Genomic DNA, 23437 nt, shown 5'->3' on the forward strand with positions numbered 1-23437 from the left:
CTAACTATGCAAAATACTCCGAACCCCAGCTGGATACGGGCCCGGTGGGATGGAATCCAGGGTTGACATCCCCGCGACGTAATGTCTCACGATAGACACCCTAGCTAGGCGTACAGCCTGCCGGTAAATGACTTTCAGACAACTCCAATAGAGGTCAAAGTTGCTCAGCCCTACCGGGCCAATAGTTTAGGACCGCTGGCGTGGTTGCGGTCTTGGTTGCATAGGTACCCGGCGACGTGGATGCATAACAGGATAATCAGCTTCTGCGATGTGACCACACAACCACAAACAATATACTGCATAGCACACCACACACCTTTGGGTGTTGGGCAAGCACACACGTGTGATGGTATGCCCACCCAGTCCCAGGACCCCGGTTTGCCGTGTGTAGGTGATGACGCGCACGACTCCTTCTATTGGCGTTGCGGCTCCGCGGTTGAGGCGCTTATTGGGAACACTTAGTTAGTGCCGGCAGCCAAACCCCCCAGCAGATGGAGAAAAGTGACAGATCGGATGATCTCCATTGGTATTAACGGCCCCTGTTATCGATCAAGTTTGCGCACGGATGGGCCTGATAACCCAAAAGAGCAAACCAAATGTAGCATGCGTTTTTCAATGTTAAAGTAGCTTTGGCCAAAAATAATATCCATTTAGTTTCTTGTGGAGAAACCTTGGGAGTACAAACATGAGCTTTCTTGTTGGCATCGGTTCTCGGAGTGGCCGACCACTTGATTTCAGATATTACGTTTACACCACATTTATTATCTTATCGTTTTCCGTGCAAATATCTTAATGAATGGATATCATTCGTTTTCAGCTCGATCAATTAAAAGGGTTTAATTACTGAGATTATCAAAGTGGCACTCAAAACAAGTCACACCATTTTTGTTGACTCGCAATGTACCTTATTGAACCATAGTGACAACTGCTATGTAATGAGTATTCTTTTGCACATGTCATTATGCACAATATTGTCAAATTATTCAAATCCAGTTGGCATGTGATGTAGAATTATGTTTCATTTTATGCTTCCTTTGTCATAATGCCGAATATCACAAAAGCAAGTTACTATCATCCCGCCTTCCTTTTATGTACAAACTCATATGTGTTGGGATGATTCTTTGTAACTCAGTATCTGCTGTAGAACCACCTAATCTATTTTAGCAGTTGTGGCTGGTGAAGTCCGTCAATATAAACAAAAGGCAGCATGGTCAAGTCGCAGTTCTCGTCCATGTCATGTTGGGTCAATAGCTGCTATTCCGTTCATACTATCCAACTTGACTTTACATCTACTGTTTACTGATTCCAGTAGTGTCGCATACAGTCGTCAAATTTGTTGATACTTGTCGCATTCCTTCCAATACTTTCCATCCAAGGGTTGTTCTCGAGAATCACGCCATTAGCTTACCTCCATAGATCGCATTAACGAAGCTAAGATGGCCATTATGAGTGCCTGCGCCAGTGGAACTGTTCACGCAATCGTTGAGAACCTTGATAGCAAGCAAATAAAAGATACACAATCAACTAATGCAATCACCCACGGAAAGCTGATAGCTTATCAATACTTTGCTGTTGACTTAGTCTCGCAGATAAACAGCGTCCAAGTTATTCTTGATCATTCAACGCAATATGTATCTGGAACTAATTCCTTAGCACCGAGACTCCCAAATTAACAGATTACGTGACTTATACGACGGGTGGCGTAGTGACAGTCACATTGGGTAGGAAGACCTGGCCCTAGTGCAAAGCAGTGTTTGTAGCAGTTAAGCTTCGTGAATCTGAACACTTCAACACACCGTTTAACACTGGGGCTTATTTACGTGGTGATTATCGTGTCAAAATAAAACGTCAGGTTTGAAGGCTATTTTCTCGATACGTCATTTCTGGAGGTGTCATAAACACCAAAGTCTGTGGTCATTCTGGAGAAGTTCCATTACTCAACTGACACGCTAGGTCTCAAATGAATATGTTTCGTCGGGGTTGACTTAGGCAGTCTCAGCATACCCCCGCAAGACGAGACTTTGGGCATATATAGACACTGAAACTCAGACAGCTGGATAGGTTGGCATAAGCTGCTTCTTCCAACTCATCACTCAAGCAAACCGTAAGCTCATACCACAGACCATTGGTCAATATCTGGAAACTTATAACAAGGGCATGTCCATTCATCGAGCCGATTGTCGAGAGGGTAGGACAGCCTTTACATGATGAAGCAGCTGGGCACAGGCAGATACTGAGCTGTGTGGGTTAAGAACCCTCGCTTTATGCAGCTATTCAAACACTTTGGCAAGCTTGGGCGTATTTCAGGGTTATTTGGTAGTCAGAAGTTTTTTCTGCGTAGGTTTTTCCAAGCCATCGTTAACTTTTTTTCTACTTCTAAAATTAGAGAAGTGCTCTAGGCACTTGCATTGTCGACCCAGTGGGACCAGACCCCTTCGTCATGTCTGTACCACATCGGTTCCTGCGCTAATTTCGAACAACTTGCGGGCCCAAAGAAAATTTCTTAACGAACCCTAACCCACACCCATATCCACACATAGTAGCAGCCTAATGTCCATATTCTTTCCCAAGCCCCGAATCGTCAACAATCCAGCTGGGTGCTTCCGATCGCCCGGCTAGCTCAATCGGTAGAGCGTGAGACTCTTAATCTCAAGGTTGTGGGTTCGACCCCCACGTCGGGCTCAATTCCCGTCCGCGATTGACAGCACATCAGCTATTCTTTTTGCTTTTTCTAACCATTGTTCAGAAACATCAACTTCTCTTTTAGCCTGACTTTCGTTTTGGCCTACTTTGATAGTGAGCCTTTGTGAACATACTTTTACTTTTATCAATCAATATCCTTAATTAAGAAAACTGTAGACTTGCCCCAGGGCAAGCTGCATATATCTGTGGCGACGTTTAATGTAGCTTCCTCCCGAATGAACCCCAGAGACTGAACCAACTAAGCCTGTGGTCTATTTCAACGGAATGAACAGGGGCTCTCCTACAACCGCTGGAACACAAATTGAAATAGGGCTCATCGTCGTCGGTACAAATACGTCATCAAGATGAATTTCGCAAAAGCTGGCCGACTGAGAGGTAGGTATAAATATCACAATCATACTTTTCGGCCGACAAAAGTCAAATAAAAGGGTTAATGCATATCAGAACCAGAGTCATTCACATCGGCAATCTGTATGTTGCCAAAAGGCCAGAGTAATGTATGGTGCTACCCATCATCTCGAAACCTTGACAAGGATAATCACTTGTCCTGTGCTCATAACAGACCAGTCGTATGTTCAAGTCAGCCAATTCTGAATGACGGACGAGCGCTTGAAGCTTCGTGCTAGAAGAAGATACTCGACATAAAGGATACGGGTAAAATGAATCAATTGCAGTGGGGAGAAGCAAATGTATTCAAAGACGCCCTAATGAGCAGAAAAACTAACTCAAACCTTTTGGATTGGACGTCATATTCCTCAGTTGATATCAACATTCAGAGCCAGAAGGCCCTCAGTTATCATCCTCGTTCTTGACCAAGATGAAGACAAGAGTGCTCTACACGCGGTTTCCATTTCACTGAATGGGAAGCAGCACAGATTCCCAGACATCCATATTGATCTGATGAGAGTGTTTATGGTCCCTTATCTCAAGATCAACTGGCTCTTGTACTTTAGAGAGCATTCTGGGCACCTTGGGTGACTTCCTTGGGTGACTTCACAAACAGATCTGGACTCATGCAGAGCCATCTGCAACAGGCTCTTCCACCAGGCACTCTCGCTTACCTTTGCGCCACCATCAACAAGCTGATGCGACGGATACGAGGCCAGACTAGTGAAAAGTGAATGACGCGTCTTCCAGACTTAGCATGTACCATCGTACTACCACCAGAACCCTGTGAACGAGGCCTCCCACTCTGCCATTATGACGTTGGTTTCGAAGTCTGCCTACACTAGAGATCGTGATTTACAAGCCCACAATATTCTGTATTGTACCCTAAGCCCCAGCAGTGCATGATACGAGTGCGGCGTAAGGGTCTTGGTAATTTCCGGCAACCGAATGTTTTGGTGGCGTTTTTTGGTCCGCGGCCTCCGACTGTCAGTTTACACGCACTCCCTTGGTTGTCCAACTGCGTGCTTGATATGGGCCAATTAACATTGACAACTTCTCCTGGTGGAGACATGGTGATATCATGTCAGAACCTATATGTGTTTCTGCCGGCTGTAGCTAGGAAGGATGCCCTGTGAAGATTGATTTGACACAGTGGTAAGGGTTTGCGGTTTGTTACCTGCTTCTTGCATTTGTCACTGCAGAGCATTGAGTTAAACCTGAGTAAGCTGAGGTGGTTCAGTAATCATGTAGAGATGTGGGTTCAAGAGTAAACACTTGCGGCTCCTGCCCCCCAACTTTTTCCATATTGGGTTATTAACTGCGCCGGAAAAAACCTGAATTAATCTTATTTATTAAGTAGTAAGATGTGGAATGTAGCTCCAGTCCTGTATTTAGAAAATGGGGTATTTGCGTATGCAATACGAAACGCCGTATCCAGGACTCCATGCCTTTGTTTTGACCGTTTCTCTCCGTGCCACCACGTACACCCAGCTGTTGGGTAAAGTATGACGGCGCATCACCGATGCTAAGACGATGCGAGTCTTTTGGGGCGATCTAATTCTTTGATTCAGTGGACAATGCCAGCTTCGAGCCGACACCGCACTCATCTGAATGCGCGATTCAAGCGGCGAAGAGGATTACGAATTTTCCCCGAGTCGGTTTGTTGGTACATGACTAGACGCTTCGATACGACACTAACGTTTGTTGTTGAGTCGTTAACTGTGTCACGTCTGAAAAGTTCGGCCCAAACCAGAAAATGGCTGTCAGTTGATTTCCGTCCTCGTCGACGTATGCCCGCAGAAGGCGGCAATTACTCTTCTGAGAACGCTTGGAATTTCTGTGTCATATCCAATCCATCCTGTCCGAGACTCGATTTATTGTTGTGAGTAGTTGCGGGCCGACCGGGCGAATGCTGGAAATCATCTGATAGTGACGGCTGTTATCATTGTCCAATCAAATGACCATTAACACTTTGAAAGAAGTGCTATACATCTTGGAGCCTTCACACAGCTTTTCTCTTCGATTCTTCTTCTGGTCTGGCTGGATCCCCTTCAGCAAGGGAGGATGTGACTTCCGACACCGGTTCCAAGACGCTCTGGCTCCCGCTTCATGCCATTGCCACATTTTCTTTGCTCCGAGCGAGCCATCAGGAAGAGCCTGGAAGCACCGTAGAGCTGTGTCGAAATCCACAGGGAGAAAATCAATGGCGTAATGACCCTCCATATCCGTCCCCAGCGATCCCAGGAACGATGGAGGAGGTAGATGGTAATTGCAGTCTCTAGGGTGGCTCCCAGGAGGATCCAGCCGAAACATCCATACACCATGTAAGATAGCAGTCGATGATCACCGCGCCTGGCTCTCCAGACGATCATCGATACGTAAATAGGTAGTTCGACCACGACATCAAAGGCACCTAGAGGGGTCACGTCCACTGTCAGCAAAGTGTTCTGCTTCCTACGCTGGAGGTAAATCTTACCCCAAACCATGCACATGTAAAACTCAATTGTTGCTTCTGGATGCTCCGCAAAGTTGCCGAAAAGGGAAAGAGCCGTTTGTGTAATTGCAAGGAGCCCAATGTGATGGGCAATGCTGAGCGGGCTGGCGAATTGGGTGCGGAAGCAAAGCTCGAAAACATAGTAGGCGCTGTAAGTCTGAGAAACTGTAAAGAGAACGTCGCCAATCCGAATGCGCCGCCCTGGAACCAGAGGAGTTGATAACGCAGCGTTGCCCACGAGGAATCGCATTACGGGATAGACGCCGATGCATAAAAGCGCGAACATCATGACGGCACCGACATGGTAGTATGTGAAAGAGCGCCGCCGCTTCTCGTTTTCGGGTCGTTCCAAAGTGATGTAAACCTCCCCGTAAACCTTGCGAAGGAGCCATCTCTCAAGTATATTGGCGATCAGGACGACAACGACTACACTGGAGACCAGGAGTAGTGATCCAAAGGGTACGAGACTTGAAATAGGGCCATTTTGAATCGTTTCGATCTTCGGTAACGACCTCCCCTGGATACCATCAATAATATATGACATGATGGAATCGTGGTATTGGGGGGGATTGCCGTGTTGATGTCGAGTTGGGGCCAAGGGCAAACGTAAACCTGCCTTGTAACCCTACCTAAGTACAAAATAAAATACACAACAAGCGTGCATCATAAAGACAAGTGGGAGGGACTGCAAACAATAAATAAACATGTCGACTAAACGACTAAAGCTACACAAGCACCTTACCTCGAAGCAAGGGAATCCGCGTCGCATACGTATTACAGGTGTTCCGTCGGCCAAAGGGGTTTCTGCGGCGTGAAGCTGCCCGCGTCAGGGCTTAACGTCCCACACCCACTTCTGGGCACCCCCCACATTTGGGCACCCCATTTACACCAAAAACGCCGTTTTTCGAAATTCTATATTAAACTAAATACTTTACTTATTAAAGAGAATAAATATATGTTAAATAGATTAAGACTTAATTATAATACTTAAGTAGCTATATACTAGTATTATTAATAATAAGTATTATAAATTCAAGGTTTAACATTTATAATACTAATTTACCTAGCCTATATCTTAATATATAAAATAGGTAGAGATATTTAACTAATATGATTAGAATTTTTAAGTAAGATATAGTAGATTTATATATTCTTATACTTAGTAAAAATTCTTTAAGCTTAGAATAATATTTAAAATTTCCCTTAAGAGAAGTTTCTATTATAGAATTTTAACCCTTAATTATACTATATTTACTAAAGTAATACTTTTAAATCTCTTTTAGATATAATTATATACTTTTAATAGGTATAAATATTAGTTTCCTAGATTTTTAAATAAGTATATATAAGCGAAAATATATTTTTCTAATGTTAAGGAATACTAGTAAGTTACTAGTATCTACTAACATTTTAAAGCTTTTAGTTTTAAACTTCTATATTATAACTATTATTATATTTAAACCTTTATAAAAAATTAGATGGCTATAATTATACTTAACATAGTTTATATATATTTTCTTTTCTTAGTAAGTATAGTAGTTAGTTTAATATAGAATTTCGAAAAACGGCGTTTTTGGTGTAAATGGGGTGCCCAAATGTGGGGGGTGCCCAGAAGTGGGTGTGGGACGTTAGCTAGTCTTGCCAGGTTGGAAAGTAAACAACAAACTGCGCACATCCATGACACCATTCACTACGGTGAGCGTAGCCTAGACCTAGGACTTACAATGTCATGGAAGGTTTAATGTATAAACGTAGGGTACTAAGCCCATCTATATTTTGAAGACAAGTAGACATAACTGAAGGTTTAATACCAGGTACCTAGTGACACCAGCCAATCGCTAATTGATCCAACCTTTTGAATATTCGCTCTTACCCGTACCTCAAACAGGCTTGACCTGACGCAAATCCATGGTCGCAAAGGAGTTGTAATAATTTCTGCTCCTTCTTTTAAGAATGCCAAAGGGTTTGGAAGCTTTGGTTACGTGTGCGCTCTTCAGCGCCTCTCACCTGTCTTCGCTTAAGTCTGTTTCTATGCTTATCGCTAGCGCCAAACTCATTCCTTTAATGTTAAGGTAGAATTACTAGCGAAACTTTTTATAGGGTAATTTTGTCGTGCGAAAGGGGTTATGAGAACATTCGAGAGGAGTAGAGAGATGCGTGCAATGGTGGAAGTTGGATTTTGCTGAAGAAGGACCAGAACCTGTAGGGTTGTCCTACCCTTTGACGTGACAGCAAGGGAGCATGTGAATTATAGACTCAACCATATTGTATATGTCTATGACAATCTAATTACTTCGTTCTACTGGAGTATGTCAAGCATTTCTGAATCAAGGACCGTAATCTACGAACCGTGCTACTATTGCTTTGTTCAATTCAGATTCTTTTTCTGTCTGTGTAGCAAGTGAAAACCGGGAAAAGATTTAAAACGACGACAACATTGAACACTACTCGATGATAGGAACTAATTGAAGCGACATTGATCGCGCTCTGCATTTAAGTAGACATAACGAGGAAGGCTGGCTGTGACATGTCATAACACTTTATAGATTCTTCAACGTACTTGTACGTTGACAAGGAAAATGGTTCTTCCCCAGAGTCAAACACGAATATGGCAAAGGTTCACTGCCATTGACCAGCAGAAAAGTCCAGAAACTTCAATTGTCTACTTGCCTTAATCATTATCCCTTTGAATTAATCGGGAGGCTACCACAAGTGTGGTGAAGCAAAGTGCTGAACGTAGGCATGTATTCAAAGTAGTAGATTGAGTGGCTTGTCTTCTCCTAACTACACTATGGAACGATATTGTGCCTAAATATGTTTTTGTGGGCGAAGCGGAATAAAGATATTCCGGTCATTCCATTTCGGGATTATCCCCACAGGCGATATGTGGGTCACGTGATGGTGAGGCTGCGCACTTCGCCTCGAAGGCATCACGACAACAAGGAAATTCGAAAAATAGATAGAATGAGAAGAAAACGTTGTCATTTTCCCTAATCCGGGCTACCCGACTTCAGGCAGAATGCTAGTTTCTGGTGAGTTTAGGTCAGCTGGGGGTTAGTGGTGCAAGATGTGAGACAAAACATTCTAGAAAATTCTCTATTCTCAGACAGAAACAGTCAAACACCCATATACTGCCTTAGCTTGGCTGTCCTACCATTGCCATTGACAGACACAGAATGTCTGCAGAAAGGCAGGCAAGACAAACGGCAGAAAAACCAGTTATCGAAAGAAGTATTGCCACGTCGGGAAAATAAATGCAAGTCCCCGCTCCGCAGCAAACAGTGCCCGGGGGAGTAGATATTCATTGGCCCGCTAGTTTCGGATTTCAGCGAACACAAGACCCCCAAACCTACTGGATGGTCAAAAGCCTGGCACTAAGATTGGACCGCACAAGGGGCTCCGAAGCCCCAGAACAATGGAAAGCGACCGCTCTGAATGGCCTGAGATGAAGTAAGCCCCCCCAGCATGGCCCCACACTAGATTAGATAATGAAGCAGCGCTTCGTCCCAAGCTCAAAACCTTCACAACCTCATCTCCCCATTTCACATTGATGAAAGAAGGAGCTCACAGCCCAGCATATCACCATCAATCAGCGGCTCGCCAGCGCAGGCGAATATAGAGTCGTAAATTACCCGATATGAGTTTTATACATGATCAAGGCAGCGACATGGATAGCTCAAATGATCTAGCCAAATACGTCCAGCAGCTGGAAATCTTTCGTCAGAATGATTACACACGAGATCAGATGATTCAAGTCAGTACTCGGGATTGTGGAAAAAGAGTCAAGATTTCACGCCGAAAAAATCGTCAGTCTTGTAACTGCCTTGAGGGGATTGGTTACAACGACGTAGTTTGCCTCATAATTTTGATATCTAACAATCGAAATACAGGAAATTATCGTTCGTTTTGGACAGCTCCAGCAAGCGTATCAGGAAAAGTGCGACGATTACAGCAACGAGGTCGAGTCTCGGCGGATGTGGCAGACCAAGGCGCAAAAATTTGAAAGCCAAGTATCCCTACTTAAAAAGGCTAACGTTAGTTACGGCATGGCCCACTCTGGTCTACTCTGACTTTTGACGTAGACATCGAGACTGACGGATGCTAGGATTCTAATCCATTCGTTTTTGTTATTATTGACGGAGATGGCGCAGTATTTCAGGATGCCCTTCTCAAAAAAGGTGTCGATGGAGGCGCTGAGGCTGGCTACCTCTTGTGGGCCGAGATTAAGAAGTATGTTACCGACGCATATCCAGAGTCGGCCAGCGAGGACTGGAGCATCATTGTCCAAATCGTACTGAATATGGACGGACTCGCAAAGAAGCTTCATGCCTCCGGAATCATACCTAACAGCACTGTCGAGCGCACTCTCGCCGACTTTGGCCGGGGCTTTGGTCGTTCACAGCCCCTTTTCAGCTTTATTGATGTCGGATCTGGCAAGGAGTCGGCCGACCATAAGATCAGGGAGATGCTACGCGTCATGGTCCGCGTTACTCAGTGCAAGCATATCTTCTTCGGCCCCTGCCACGATAACGGTTACCTTCCTGTTCTTGAGCCTTACAAGCTGGACCCAAAAGTCCATCCGCGCCTAACACTTATTGAGACTACACCCGCTGAGGAGGGGTTTAAACACCTAAACTTCCATAGGATTAGCTTCCCTTCGGTTTTCAGAACCGAGAAACTCCCCGACAGGCACACTATCACGAATATGGCTGCATCCCTCGGTATCCAACCGTTGCCGCCGCCCTTAGGTCCAAAGCAACAGAACGGCAATGGCGGCGGCGGTGCTCTGCTGAGGAGTGACACGAACGAAAGCCAGCCTCCTGGCATTATGAGCTCACCATCTAGCGGGGGTGCGCAAACGCCACCGTCATGGTCCCGTTTGACAAAGTCTACTGCTCCTACCAAGACAATCGACATTTCTTCGACCAAGAAACAGGCTTTCCGGAAGTATTACCTCCTCAATGCAGAGAGCCAGCGCGTCGATGAACCGCTTCCGCGAACCGACATAGCGGCGGAGAAGCGATTCAAAGAACGCATGCAGAAAGCTGGCAATGTTTGCAACGCATATCATCTTCACGGCAATTGCAAAAACGGAGACGAATGCAACTACTCCCATGGCGAGAAGCTTAGTCCAGGAGAACTAGTAGTGCTAAAACAGAAGGTAAACGTCCCCCCCCAGCTCAAAAAAATAATATTTATGCCAACTTTTTCATAGTCCCGAGGAATTCCTTGCAGCCAAATGTCCGACTGCATCGACGTCACTTGCATGCTGGGTCACCACTGCCGCTGGCTGAATAGCTGCGAGCACACCCATTGCCGCTTTGAGGGCTATCATGATATTGATCCTGTTCGTCACCCCTCTTCTCTACATGCTCATGTGATTTAAGATCTTGTACTCATTTTTTTCCTTGCAGAAACCCCGCCTCAAGGTTTTTGAGGATGGGAGCACCCAGTCTATGGCGACGTAGCAGCGCCAACTTAAAAAAACAAACATAGCTATTGTTTATTGGCTGCACCAAAACAAGACAGCGAAGGATATTCCTAGCAGCTATAGGAGAGGAAATCATGTCACATAGGTAATTTCAATGGTATGGTATGGAGGCACGCCGGACCTGAGCAAAAATCATGGCAAACGTCGTCAAAGCCATGGGAAGAAATTGATAACCAAAACGTTGCAAGATGGCCATGATTTAAGAAGTAATCTATAGATGCATCCATTTCTCTCTCACCCAAGCTCTCTTTAGCATACGATAATTTCGCCAAGTGGCAGCAGATTTTCCACCTCCGTCTCCATGAATGGAGGCGCGACACTCAGTTTCCTATGCCTGGTCCGGCCGCATTCTGCACAATTAGGCAGATTTCGCCCTTACGAATGATGCCTAAAGGATTCTTGCAGTCAAAACCACTACGTGACCGGTGTCAGACAACCCCTCACTTGATGAGCAGCTGATTCGCCGGCCACGACTTAAAAAAGAGGTTCCCCTGCAGGAAGCCTCTTAGCTTGCGATGAGATACACGTCAGCATTCAGTCATTTGTTTTTTGTGAATGTGCGCGCGCATAGTAGGTAGGACCAAGATAAGGCCTTTCAAAAGAGAATGCCATAACATTGAATAGGAACATGAGCAATAACTGGCAATTTTTAGCCAACGATTGATATCAATATGGCAATGATTCGAATTTGGATCAACCCCCCCTTTGTGTCGGTACCTTTACTGCCCGAGATCGGCAGGCGAAGCGATCCTATTGGTAACGACTGTGTCTTTTCTAGGCAGGCCACTAATGCACCTCGCTTGTTGGGCCAGCACCAAAATCACTCCTACGCCAAGTCTGCTTTGTCAAATAGAATGCGACACGCGTTTCGTGTTCGTTATAGTCCGGTGGCCATGATTCTATCTGTTGTCTTGTAAGCCCCAGTTGCTACAAACGTGTCTGGTCTCATCTGGTAAGTGAGTGGTATCGAGTGAAATATATGTAAGCTGTTGATATTCAACAAGAATTACATGCCTTGCTTCTTGGGTGATTCGACCAGGTAATGTTGCAACTGTGGCTAATACGGGGTTCCGCTTGCCGTTGAAAGAATGCCAGTTGACCGTGTGTGAGATACCTTGGTAGGGTTAAGTACTTACAAAGGTTCCTTGATAGTGTTGTTGAGACATGCAAAACCTCAATATGGCTTCAAGCTCTAGAAAATACTGTCTCAGTCTATACCAACTTGCAATCCGTTACTTGCATTACGTCTGAAAGCCATAGCACACGGTCATGCGAAATAACCCACCAAGTGCCGCAAGGATCTCTACTAGCCCCGCTGGAAGTATTCTAGCCGGATCGGTATCGAGGATGCATAGCTCTATTTTTCTGTCTCAGTGCCGTAGCCGAATCTTGCTACAAGATCCTACCTTGAAATTCAAGCTCCCGGGATGGGAGTACCCACTTCGGAGCCCTATGACGCCAATCCTCGGAAGCGTACGATCTCCCCGATGAGGCCGCGGAGATAAAACACGATTCCCATTGGTCAATGCAACGACTTTCGAAAAGCTTGGACTGATTGCCACCACAAAATGGGCCCTCCATATCAGATTATTGTCACGACTCCATTCTTCCAGCCTTGAAAGGACTGACTAAACAGATTCAGACGTGTCTGGCTATGGGCTTTCAGACGTCATGATTGCTAAAAAGCCTTCGGGATACGCGGAGACAGCCATGGCCTCCATGGCCTTGACTACGTTTGATATAGGACAAAAGTTCAAGTATAAGAGTTGGTGACAAGAACCCAAAGCTGGCACTTCTTGACTACTACACCAGAAAGCGCATCAAAAGCAAAAGAAAAGTACTTTCACAATATCAAGCAACGCCCCACTCAACCAGTCACAAACCAAGTCCTTGATAAACCGTCAAAAATGCTAGGCAAGATCGCACTCGAAGAAGCCTACGAAGTGGCCGGCATGGAGGACAAATCCCGCCGCGAAGCCGCCCTTTACATCAACCCCAGCGACCGCGATCGTTACATGCGTCAGATTAGCGATGTGAACTCGGAGCGCGTCAAGTTGGCAGACGACCACGGCATCGGCTACACCATCGTCTCCCTGACGGTTCCCGGGATCCAGGGCATCGCCGACCAGGCCGAGGCCGAGCGCCGTGCCGCGGAGGTGAACGACTGGGCCCACGACCAGGTCAAGTCCCGGCCCGACAAGCTCGGCGCCTTTGCGTGCCTGTCGATGCACGACCCCGCCCAGGCCGGCCGCGAGCTCACCCGCTGCGTCAGGGAGCTCGGCTTCCACGGCGCGCTGCTCTGCGACTTCCAGCACGCGGGCCCCAACGGGGAGACTTACAAGTTCTACGACCAGCCGGAGTACGACGCTTTCTGGAGAGTCGTGACCGACCTCGACGTCCCCGTGTACATCCATCCCGCCGCGCCGGCAGATGTGGTGTACGACAAGCTGTACGCGCAGCGCAAGTACCTCGTCGGCCCCCCTCTCAGCTTCGCCAACGGCGTGAACCTGCACCTGATGGGAATCATTTCCAACGGTGTGTTTGACCGGTTCCCGAACCTCAAGATCATCGTCGGTCACCTGGGAGAACATATCCCCTTCGACCTCCCTCGAATTCATCACTGGTTCGAAGACGTCAAGAAGCCTATTGCCAAGGAAGAAGGCAACGAGGATCGCATGTGCAAGAAGACCGTCTACGACTACTTTAAGCACAACATTTGGGTCACCACCAGCGGCCACTTCTCGACGTCGACACTCAGGTACGTGGTGGACGAGATTGGCGCCGACCGCGTGCTTTTTAGCGTCGATTATCCGTACGAGACGATCGAGAACTGTTCCGCCTGGTGGGATGGCAAGGCGGAAGAGGTCAAGAAAGCCGTCGGCGGTGTTGAGAACTACCGCAAGATTGGAAGGGATAACGCAAAGAAGCTGTTGAAACTGAACAAGTTTCACGACTCCGACGCCCCTGTCTCTTGAGCATGTCATGTATTAGTAGTTTGAAGAGCCATTTGTGTAGCGGGCGTAGTTAGCCAAATCTTGATTATTCACAAGTTTGAGCCTGTGCTGATGTGAATTGTGTTGGCGGAAATTCTTGATGAAATATTGACTACTTTCTGAAATTGGAACTTTGGGTGTTTAACCTGTCCTCGTCCAAGTCAAAAGTCAGCACCAAAGTCCATGGTGGCGTCTGATAGTAAGCAGGCGCCGAGGCTCAACACTTTGTTTTCACGTAATTATTATCTCATGCGTCTATTCACTTGACACATATTAAATACTCTTTTGCTCCAGTTATTCAATCGTGATGCGGTGCAGAAAAAGCAAACATCTGGTCTTTAGACCTTGTCAGTAAAACAAGAATACACACTCGTCGGCGCTGGTTGCCGGACTTGCTTTTATTTCATAAATATGTCTAGATACTTCTATCATTGAAAAACGGGCCAGTTGCCAAAATCTATACCTTGCGTATTAAACCAGCTCTCATTTAGCAAGTCGGAGCCCAAAAAGTCACCAAAGTCTTGGGCCATCGGCGTCTGGCTTAGGCCAGGGACAGTGCTGAAAGGGAGCAATACGTCCTCCTGTACTTGATGGGGCTCATCATTTTGTTCTTCTATCTTGTTAGTTACTCCGCACACGAAACTCTCGTCAACGCTGTAAACATACCTGCGGGGGCGTCGCGACGTGAGACAGCGGCAACCGAGTCACGGAATCTCTGCAAGACCTCGATACCCCTGGCAGCTGAAGCGACGTGTTTTTTGTGAAATTCAAAGATGCGCAATGCATGATCCCAAGATGTCTTTGTTGGCTCGGTGTGAAAGCTTACTTGAAGACCAGGACACAATGTAGCAACAACCAGGGTAGATGCTGCCGCAAATGTGACTATAAGAACCGTGAGTCTTGACCACTGCTATCCCTGGGGTTGTGATCTTACACAACAGGACATGCCAAGCTGAGTTTTGGCGAACACTCCCTAGCTTCTCATACATTTCTTGGAGGACAGCATGGGCTGTGGCAACACAGAGGGTGTTGACTGCGTGCCCAAAGCTCTCTCGTAGGGTAGATGAGCCAGGTAAAGCTAGTCGTGATCGACTGGCCTTTTTGGCCTCCGCGAGGAGCAGAGGACGTAATAGCAGGAGGCGGATCCACAGGACTCTATTCCAATTCTTAGCAAGATGTCTTGAACCGGGGTTAAATTAATACCTGGACTTGAGGATATTTGCCTGCATCTGCAAGCATCCTCGTATTTCTTCTTTATATCCATTTAGACTGGCGTTTTCTTTCAAATAAGCGGGAACAAGATCGCTCAGGTCGTCCAGTTTCGAAGATAACTGGAGAACATCGTTAAGAGACTGAGCTCGTTGTTCCAGAGCATAGTCGCCATCCCCATAGAATTTGCCGAGGATTTCTTTCAACACGTCGAAAAGCTCTAACGAATGAACGAAGAACACCAGATACGACGGATGGCTCGGAGGCTGAGCCCCTTCGCTTGTTTCTGAAAGGAATTCGTCATCGATAATTGCTGGGGGCGGTACAGAGTACTGGCGAGAGAGGAGAACCGGTCGTCCAAAGGTCGTTGCCGTTAATCTGCAAGCGCGTCCGACGTCAATTGTGACATTCAAAGGAATGCGTTCACAGATTAGATCCAACTTACCGATCCAAAGTCAGACAACAATGCCACACGCGCCGTCTCATTTCCCGACGAAGTTGGTTTGTCGCGATAGACCTGTCTCCCTCGTGATGCAACCCAAGACCCTGTGCAATCCGTAAAGCTACGCCAACAGTATTCCAACACCGGTCTGCGTATGATGTGTAGTGAAGATAAACGCCCCTGAGCAGAAAGAGCTGAACGACGTGAAGCGAGGAATGGTCAAGTGTATCAACTGAAACTAACTTTACAGATTGCTTGTAAAACTTGTCTGCCAGATCAGCTTGCTCTGCAACTGAGACTCGGTCGGTGCGTTGAGAGCCCAGAGCAAGCACAATGCTCAAGGTCGAATGGAACACCACATCCTTAAAGTCTCGCTTGTGGCCGTTGCCTCTTGTAGGTTGCCACAAAGCTTCATATGATGCAATGAATGACGGGCGATGAAGGATCGGAAAGACGGGGTGAACGAACTCCCAGAAAGCCTCGACCAGGCTATCGGCCAGCCACCTTTCAGGCAGCATCACGGGCTCAGGCAGAGGATCCGGGCCTTTAGGTTGCGTAGTAGAGAAGCCAAGCACCGTCGGCGCGGTATCGGTCGCCTCACCAGGAGCATCCGGGCTCTGGCTCTGAGGATCAGCCGCGAGCGTCACTTGGCGAAGGAATGAAATATTAGAAGAGGGGCCATAAACCGTCTCATCGTCGTTATGCGAGACTTCACTGTTTTGATGGCGACTAATTTCGGAGACATGCTCAGCTAGCCTCGGATTCGAGACTTTTCTCGTTGGACCATCTCCGTTCCCTACTGCAGCCGTGTGAATGGAACTCGAAGGCACAGGCGACCCCTCAAGCCTCTCCAATCTCCGCTGAAGTTCCGATATGGTCCTTAGCAACTCGTTAGTATTGTTCAATCAACAGAGTCTGAAGATTTCTTACGGCCGCGACGACGCACGCAACACCGACTCCTGATACGCGCACTGCTGCACCCATCCCTTAGTCCTGCACGAAGTACACACCGGACGCATGCCGTCGCAGCCGGACTTACGGGCGCGGCACGGATTACAAGCGAGCTGCGTCTTGCGGCGCTTCCGTGGCGGCACCTGTACCGACGACATGGTTGCGGGCTTGGCGGAGATGATGTGAGGCAAGGAGGTTCAATTGCCGATAAACCACGCCGAAACAGGGTTGAAGGATGTGGAGATGAGGAACGCTCGGTGTTCCCACATTTTGTTTGAATTGCGTATTTTAAACACGGCAAATCGGGAAGTCTAATTAAGTGTGGGTGGCAGGCCTCGCCGGCCCGTCACGTGGGCTGACGGCCGCCACCACTGGTCTTAGCCAGCCTCCACAGCCCTCTAGCTAGTCAGTTAGTTCTTCCAACCAACAACACCACTTTTCCCCATTCTGAGCGTTCTGTGCTGGTTTCGCCCACATTAAGTGAGTCTAGTTTTCTGTGAAAAAGTCAACATGAGTTACAATGAGTTCTAAAACTGCGTCTTTGGTTATAGACCTGGCATCAAATTACACTGTTGGTCTCAAAACAACACAACTCAGCCTGTCTCAACCAAGACAACAGGTTACGTCACGGACCCTCATCCACGACAGGACAATGTCCAAGCCGAAGCGGGGCTCGACAGACGTCATTGTAAACAATCCGGACCAAGTCGGTGCTTAGAGCTGCTCAATCCGATCTACAAGCGGGACGATTATCCAGAGCCACCTGGTCGGTAATTACCCCGCGTAAAGGAGCAATAAAGCGCACTGTCGTGGCCCGCTCGCAATGACACCTCGATGCGGAGACTCACCGTGCCGCGGAGAAATGCCACCTATACGGACGCACTTCACCCCTAGATCCATGGTCTTTGCAACTCCATCTCTATGCTGAATAGAAACCGGCTTCGGCGCCGTTGACCGAGGTTAGTAATCGTTGTTTCCCAGCGGAACCCGGCAACTGTCAAATGTCCTATGTGGGGTTATCATGCTTGTTTTCGACTGGTTTACCTCCCCTCATAGACCTCGTTTGCTGTCCTCGTGGGTTGTAATTTAATGATGCCCATCGGCCTCGGCGCCGATGACCGAAAACGGACCCAACACAATGGGATGGAGCGTCTCTGCAAGGAAACTCGAAGCCCGTTGCGCGGATTGAACTTCGTCCCCACTGAGCAGCCTCCAATATGGGGTATACATATATGGCGCTGTTCGCCCTCGAAGCCATGGCTTATTGAGCTACAAGACCACCCGCGTTGGAAGCGCCGCGTTTACATCATGTTGTCTGCCATAGCCCTAACAGTCTGGCTCGTCACAGCTTCGAGCGCTGCGCCATCCAGCAGCACTCCGGATTGCGCCGCATTGGCTGATTTAGTCAAGACATCGGTGCCTGCTTTGGTAGCAGTTGAATCAGCTTTCGTCGCAGCAAACACCGTGAACGCGTCCTCAATTTTTAACACGGCTTCCTTCTGCCGCGTTAACGGCACCATCCCATACCCAGAGAACAACACAGTGTTGTTCGAAGTCTGGCTTCCCGAGGCAAGCTCTTACAATGGCAGGTTCCTCGCTGTCGGTAGGTAAAGCCAGTTCCCAGCAGATGACAGACTTGGCTAATGCAACTAGGCAACGGAGGGTTAGCTGGCAAGATTGACTACGCAGCAATGGTAGAAAACCTCAACAAAGGCTTTGCCACCGCGGGAGGCGACAGCGGACATAGGGCGGAGGATAACAATGGTGGGGACGCGTATCCCGGAGGCATCCGCCTGCCGTTCCTGCACGACCGCAACCAGGTTCTCGCGTGGATCAGGAACTCCATTGCGTTGTTCACGCCGCCTGCTAGGGAGATTGCTGCCCTGCACTATGGCAAGTCCCCAGAGCGCTCGTATTATAAGGGGTGCTCAACCGGAGGTGCGCAGGGGTTTGCTTTGGCGGAGTATCATCCAGAATTGTTTGATGGTATTGCCGCGGGATGCCCGGGCAACTGGTATTCACACCTCGCACTGTCGTTTTTATGGAATCAGCAGGTGACACAGGTAAGTTTGGGGAGCAAAGTTGACGCCAGCATGTCTGACACGGTGCAGGGATCGGCATTCCTACCCCAGGAGTCTCTCAACCTCATCCGTAGTGCAGTACTCGAAAAATGCGACGCCGAAGACGGCGTCAAGGATGGCGTCCTCGAGAACCCTTTGGCCTGTACTTTTGACCTCCAAAACCTCGCCTGTCCAACATCTGCTGCCAACACCACCACCTGCCTCACGCCGGAACAACTCGTCGCAGCCAGGGAAATATACGCCGGCCCGCGCCACTCTGAGACCAACGCAAGCCTCTACCCCGGCTTCGACCTTGGGAGCGAATCTGAATGGATGCCCCAGGAGGGACGCTTGTCCTTGTCGTTTTCTCTGCCTCTACTGCAAAACATGGTCTTTGACGATTTGAGCTACAATGGCACCACTTTCGACTGGGCTGGCGATGTTGATGCCTTGGATGAAAAGGTCGGGAGCTTGATCGATTCGATTAGCACCAACTTGACGGCTTTCAAGGCTAGCGGGGGCAAGCTGCTCGTTACGCAGGGTTGGGCTGATCCGTATAACGCTGCAACGTGGCCGATTCAGCATCTGGAGGAGGTTGAGAAGGTGACGGGAGACAGGAAGGATTGGGCGTCATTGTTCATGGTTCCTGGTAAGTGGCTCCAAGTGCGCATGGCTAACGTATATGAGATTGACTGGTGTTTGCAGGAGGTGGGCACTGCGGCGGCGCGTCCACATATCCCCAGGTTCCCGGGAAACAGAATTCACTAGAAGCCTTGGTCGATTGGGTTGAGAAGGGTGCTGCTCCTACCGAACTGCTGGGAAGCTCGCCGGCGGATGGAAGTGGGCGGACCAGAAAGCTTTGTCCCTGGCCGCAAACTGCCAGGCTTGCTGGGAATAATGCCGACGACTGGAATTCTTATATCTGTGTCTAGTTAGGGGTCAATTATATGCCTCACAACCTCCAACCATCGCACCCAAATGTGATACCTATTCAACGAGATACCCTTCTCCTCGGCGTCTAAAATGAAGGGAAGTTCAGTCCACCAACGAGGAGAATCACATTTTCTTTAGGTATTCCTGAAACACTGAATCCTGGGCGCCCATCAGGTGTGAGGAACAGTCGCCCACAATGCAGCATCGGCGTACGCTTGACAATCTTCTTCGTAGCAAATGCTTTCACTATGTTGGTGAAAGTATCAAGAATCCCAAAGGAAGGGATACCATGAATCTTGGGGAGTACTGCACAAGGAGCCATATATGCGAAAGATGTTGCCGTCAAAGGTGCGCTATCTTTGCCGAACCAAACCACTACGCGTTTTGCTTCTTGATGAATCTCGAACATTGTGGCCACCTGGGCACTCTTCTCCTCGTTTGACGCCTGATCGATACATATGGCGTCGATTTAGACAAGCAAGATGCCGCGCCGTCTGAAAGCTTTGTGGGAGGACTTTCGGAGACTCATAGAGCAGCGGCACACTTGGGCGATATCAAGAGCTGCCTGCCAGTCTTGCCGATGCCGTTGCCAACGGTATTGGTGTCGGGTTTATGGACCGTAGGTGGCACGCTGGGCGTCTCACTATTCGATGTGTATGATAGAGCCAGATAAGCTGCTGGGCGGTCAACTTTCATCTCCTGATGTCGCAGGGTAAGGGACACGATGGGTCGTGTTCGCCACGGCGGAGCACGACTAGACGCGTGTATCTCGGGTTGGGTAGCGGTGTGTATTCGAAAAGATGGACGTGCTGCATGTTCCTCCAACAGTATTGAGGCTCTCCTGAGTAGGTGTTGTCATTTATCAAACGAAGAATTGGAAATTAGGGTCCCGTGGGGATGTGTAAAAGGCAAAGGAGGTGGCGGTAAGGCTAGCCAAGATGGACGGCTCTACAAGTTGGAGGGGCTGGAAAGTTGCAACTTCCTTGAAAGATAAATCGGATAAATCGAACAAGAAAGGCAAGCGCAATACAGATGGCCAGGTGACACGGGTCAATCAGAAGTAGAGGCGTTCCTGGCCTTTTTAGAGATGTGTCACTGCATATTCATTGAACATTGATAGGAAGTTACGACAGGGCACAGATCGGCTGCATGGCTTTCCACCGTAACTGCCTAGATCAACTCAACAGGTGAAGCTCAGGCCCGGGAATGAGCCTCGGTTACTTGAGCCTACGCCTATGTTTCATTCTCAGATGGTATTACCCCGTATATTTGATGAATTTGCAACTCATTAACGTCAACGAAACGATTGATGACAGACACTACATATGGTCACATGGCACCATGAGAATGTAAACAAAATAAACATGTAATTAGTCTAGATCGGTATCCAGTTCTATGTCTAAGTCATGAGATCTATCCCAAAAAAACCTCCCATTTCTGCGCCATGCAATGCTCCAGGGTATACACCGACGATGATGGTACATACAAAATGAACTCTTTGTTTTTTCTTTCTCCCCCCCCAAACACCCTTTACTCATATCCCAATACTACCTTTTTTTTTTTTCAAACACTTAGGCGTCGCTCCTGGGAGGCCACTTGACTCTCCGCTCAGCGCGCACGTACAGGTTGTTGGGGCGGATGAGCTGGAACATGGGGTCGTACTCGACGGGGCCGTCCTGAGCCAGGCTGAACTTGTAGCGGTAGATGAGCTTGGGCAGGAAGACCTTGACCTCCTGCAGGGCAAAGTTGAAGCCGATGCACATGCGGGGGCCGGTGGCGAAGGGGATGTAGGAGGCGTTGGGGCGGTTCTTGACCTTCTCCGTGTCCCAGCGGTCGGGGTCGAAGCGAGCGGGGTTGTCCCATACAAGGGTGTTGTTGTGGATGTGGTGGATGGCAGGGATGACGATGGAGTCCTTGGGCAGTCTGTAGCCACCGGGCAGAATCATGTCGACCTTTGAGGTGCGCGCGGGCTGGTAGGAGGGGTTGTGCTTGCGCTGGGTCTCCTTGATGTACTTGTCGAGGAAAGACAGCTTCTGAGTGAGCTCGGCAGTGATCTGGGTGTTCTCGTCGAAGTCGTTGTCGATGAGCTCCTGCAGCAGGCGCTCCTGCATACCGGGGTAGGCGACCAAGCCGTACAGCAGCCAGGAGAGAAGGGAAGAGGTGGTAGTGAAGCCGGCACCGGTGGCGACGACGAGGGGCTCCATGATGCGGTCCTTGGGCAGCTTGTTGCCCTCACGGTCGGCGGCGCGCAGAACGTAGTCGACCATGTTCTCGGCCTTGAGGGCCGCTTCTTGCAGCTCGAGATCTTCGATACCCTTGGAGGCGGCGTTGATGGACTCGTTCATCATCTCAATGATGCGCCAGCGGGCATCGCGGAGGCGCTTGGGGTCACCGAAGGGCAGGGAGGCGTACCAGCTACCCATGGCGGTAACCTTCTTGTTCAGCTCAAGGGATTGAGCAATACGCATAACCATCTCATGGGGCGGGGCATCGACAGCGGTGAAGTGCTTGAAGTCCATGCCGAGTACGAGCTTACCAACGGCCTGGGAACCGAGCTTCAGCATATAAGGATAGACGTTCCAGGCCTCATCGCGCTCGTCGAGTTCGTCAAAGACCTTGAAAGCGTCCTCGATGGTGGCCTGCATGGTGGGCGCGTAGTGGCGAACGGCCTTGGGGCCGAAAGCCGGGGGCAGGAACTTGTGGGCCAGCTTCCATTCGGGGGTGTCGGTGTCGCCCAGAAAGACACCGGACTCCTTGTTCTTGATGGGGTACAGGGGGTGTCCGGGGATGATGTTCTTGGTGAAGAAATCGCTCTCGGAGAATACGATGTTGGCAAGAGCGGGGTCGTTTGTGTGGTAGATGACAGAGCCCATGTTGTTGGTCTTGAAGAGGGGGCCGTACTTCTCGAATAGGCGCTGGTGGTTGCCAAGATGGTCGGGGTAAACCTCGAAGTAGTTGCCGATGAAAGGCAGGCCGGTCGGGCCAGGGACATCGCGGACGGCATGGCCATCGATGGTGATAGCAACGGGGCCCTCAACAGCGAGGACGTCGGCGACTGTTGTCAGAGCCTCATCTCCAAAGGTGAAGCCGACACCTAAGACTGTTAGTGATTGGTCGCAATTGCGGTGGGAGACGGTAGAAAGCTTACCCTTGTGGTCGACGACAGCAAAGTGAGAGGCGGCAAGATGCTGAAGACCCTCCTCGTCTGTTGAGGCAGGGATCTCGATCTCTGTTGTGGTAGAGGGATCTTCACCCAGAAGGTAGAAGCGTTGTGATGACATGGTGGGCGTTGAAGATGTGTTGATGTAGTGGTGTACCAGTCTGAATATCGAACAAAGATGAAAATGGGTTAAGAAATGGTATGAATCACTTGTATTAATAGATAAGGCACGTCTAACAATAAACCAAAAGCCGTACCGGATGGGGGAAGCAACGAGTTCACGATATATAAGTAGTAAAGGAAGGGGGATTGGTAAATAGAAAAGTCGCAATTCAAAACGGTACGTACCCATGGCCAGATTAACGAATCCATGCCGTAGCTTATCCAATCCGACCCTGGGCAATGCCAATTCCACGGTGGAAACACGCCGACAAACAGCCCATGGCCATTGCACGAGAAAGGGACAGAGGGAAAGAGAGACTAGAAAAAAAAAAAAAAAAAAAAACTGTGGCCTGCCGAGGTTCACGTCAAAAGAGCCCTGAACGGGGCAACGATAGGGAGCAATGACTTCATGAGCGCTCAAGTCCGAAAATGCGGGCCGTTTGGGGGGCCAC

General features: G+C 48.7%; 6 protein-coding genes across 6 annotated transcripts; 3 read left to right on the forward strand and 3 right to left on the reverse strand.

The window, feature by feature from the left end:
- Positions 1-5141: 5141 nt before the first annotated feature.
- On the reverse strand, positions 5142-6128 carry CTRU02_213831 (uncharacterized protein; the record flags this gene model as incomplete). Its single annotated transcript, XM_036731089.1, has 1 exon — positions 5142-6128. The coding sequence occupies one exon, from the start codon at positions 6126-6128 to the stop codon at positions 5142-5144; it is 987 nt and encodes a 328-aa protein (XP_036577174.1).
- A 3123-nt stretch (positions 6129-9251) lies between these two features.
- On the forward strand, positions 9252-11052 carry CTRU02_213832 (C-x8-C-x5-C-x3-H type zinc finger protein; the record flags this gene model as incomplete). The annotated part of the gene is made up of 5 exons (XM_036731090.2): positions 9252-9338; positions 9475-9618; positions 9690-10745; positions 10800-10931; positions 10999-11052. 5 exons carry the CDS (start codon positions 9252-9254, stop codon positions 11050-11052), a joined length of 1473 nt encoding a protein of 490 aa, XP_036577175.2.
- A 1930-nt stretch (positions 11053-12982) lies between these two features.
- CTRU02_213833 (amidohydrolase family protein) lies at positions 12983-14050 on the forward strand (the record flags this gene model as incomplete). Its single annotated transcript, XM_036731091.1, has 1 exon — positions 12983-14050. One exon carries the CDS (start codon positions 12983-12985, stop codon positions 14048-14050), a length of 1068 nt encoding a protein of 355 aa, XP_036577176.1.
- A 446-nt stretch (positions 14051-14496) lies between these two features.
- Positions 14497-16828, reverse strand: CTRU02_213834 (transcriptional regulatory protein; the record flags this gene model as incomplete). The annotated part of the gene is made up of 6 exons (XM_070206137.1): positions 14497-14681; positions 14735-14950; positions 15003-15223; positions 15272-15655; positions 15723-16598; positions 16650-16828. The coding sequence occupies 6 exons, from the start codon at positions 16826-16828 to the stop codon at positions 14497-14499; spliced, it is 2061 nt and encodes a 686-aa protein (XP_070060169.1).
- Positions 16829-17978: 1150 nt separating this feature from the next.
- Positions 17979-19662, forward strand: CTRU02_213835 (feruloyl esterase; the record flags this gene model as incomplete). Its single annotated transcript, XM_070206138.1, has 4 exons — positions 17979-18277; positions 18316-18733; positions 18782-19379; positions 19436-19662. 4 exons carry the CDS (start codon positions 17979-17981, stop codon positions 19660-19662), a joined length of 1542 nt encoding a protein of 513 aa, XP_070060170.1.
- A 1572-nt stretch (positions 19663-21234) lies between these two features.
- Positions 21235-23175, reverse strand: CTRU02_213836 (cytochrome P450; the record flags this gene model as incomplete). Its single annotated transcript, XM_036731094.1, has 2 exons — positions 21235-22757; positions 22812-23175. The coding sequence occupies 2 exons, from the start codon at positions 23173-23175 to the stop codon at positions 21235-21237; spliced, it is 1887 nt and encodes a 628-aa protein (XP_036577179.1).
- Between the last annotated feature and the right edge of the window lie 262 nt (positions 23176-23437).

This window comes from Colletotrichum truncatum, assembly GCF_014235925.2.
Source record: "Colletotrichum truncatum strain CMES1059 chromosome Unknown Contig_0010, whole genome shotgun sequence".
NCBI lineage: Eukaryota > Fungi > Ascomycota > Sordariomycetes > Glomerellales > Glomerellaceae > Colletotrichum > Colletotrichum truncatum.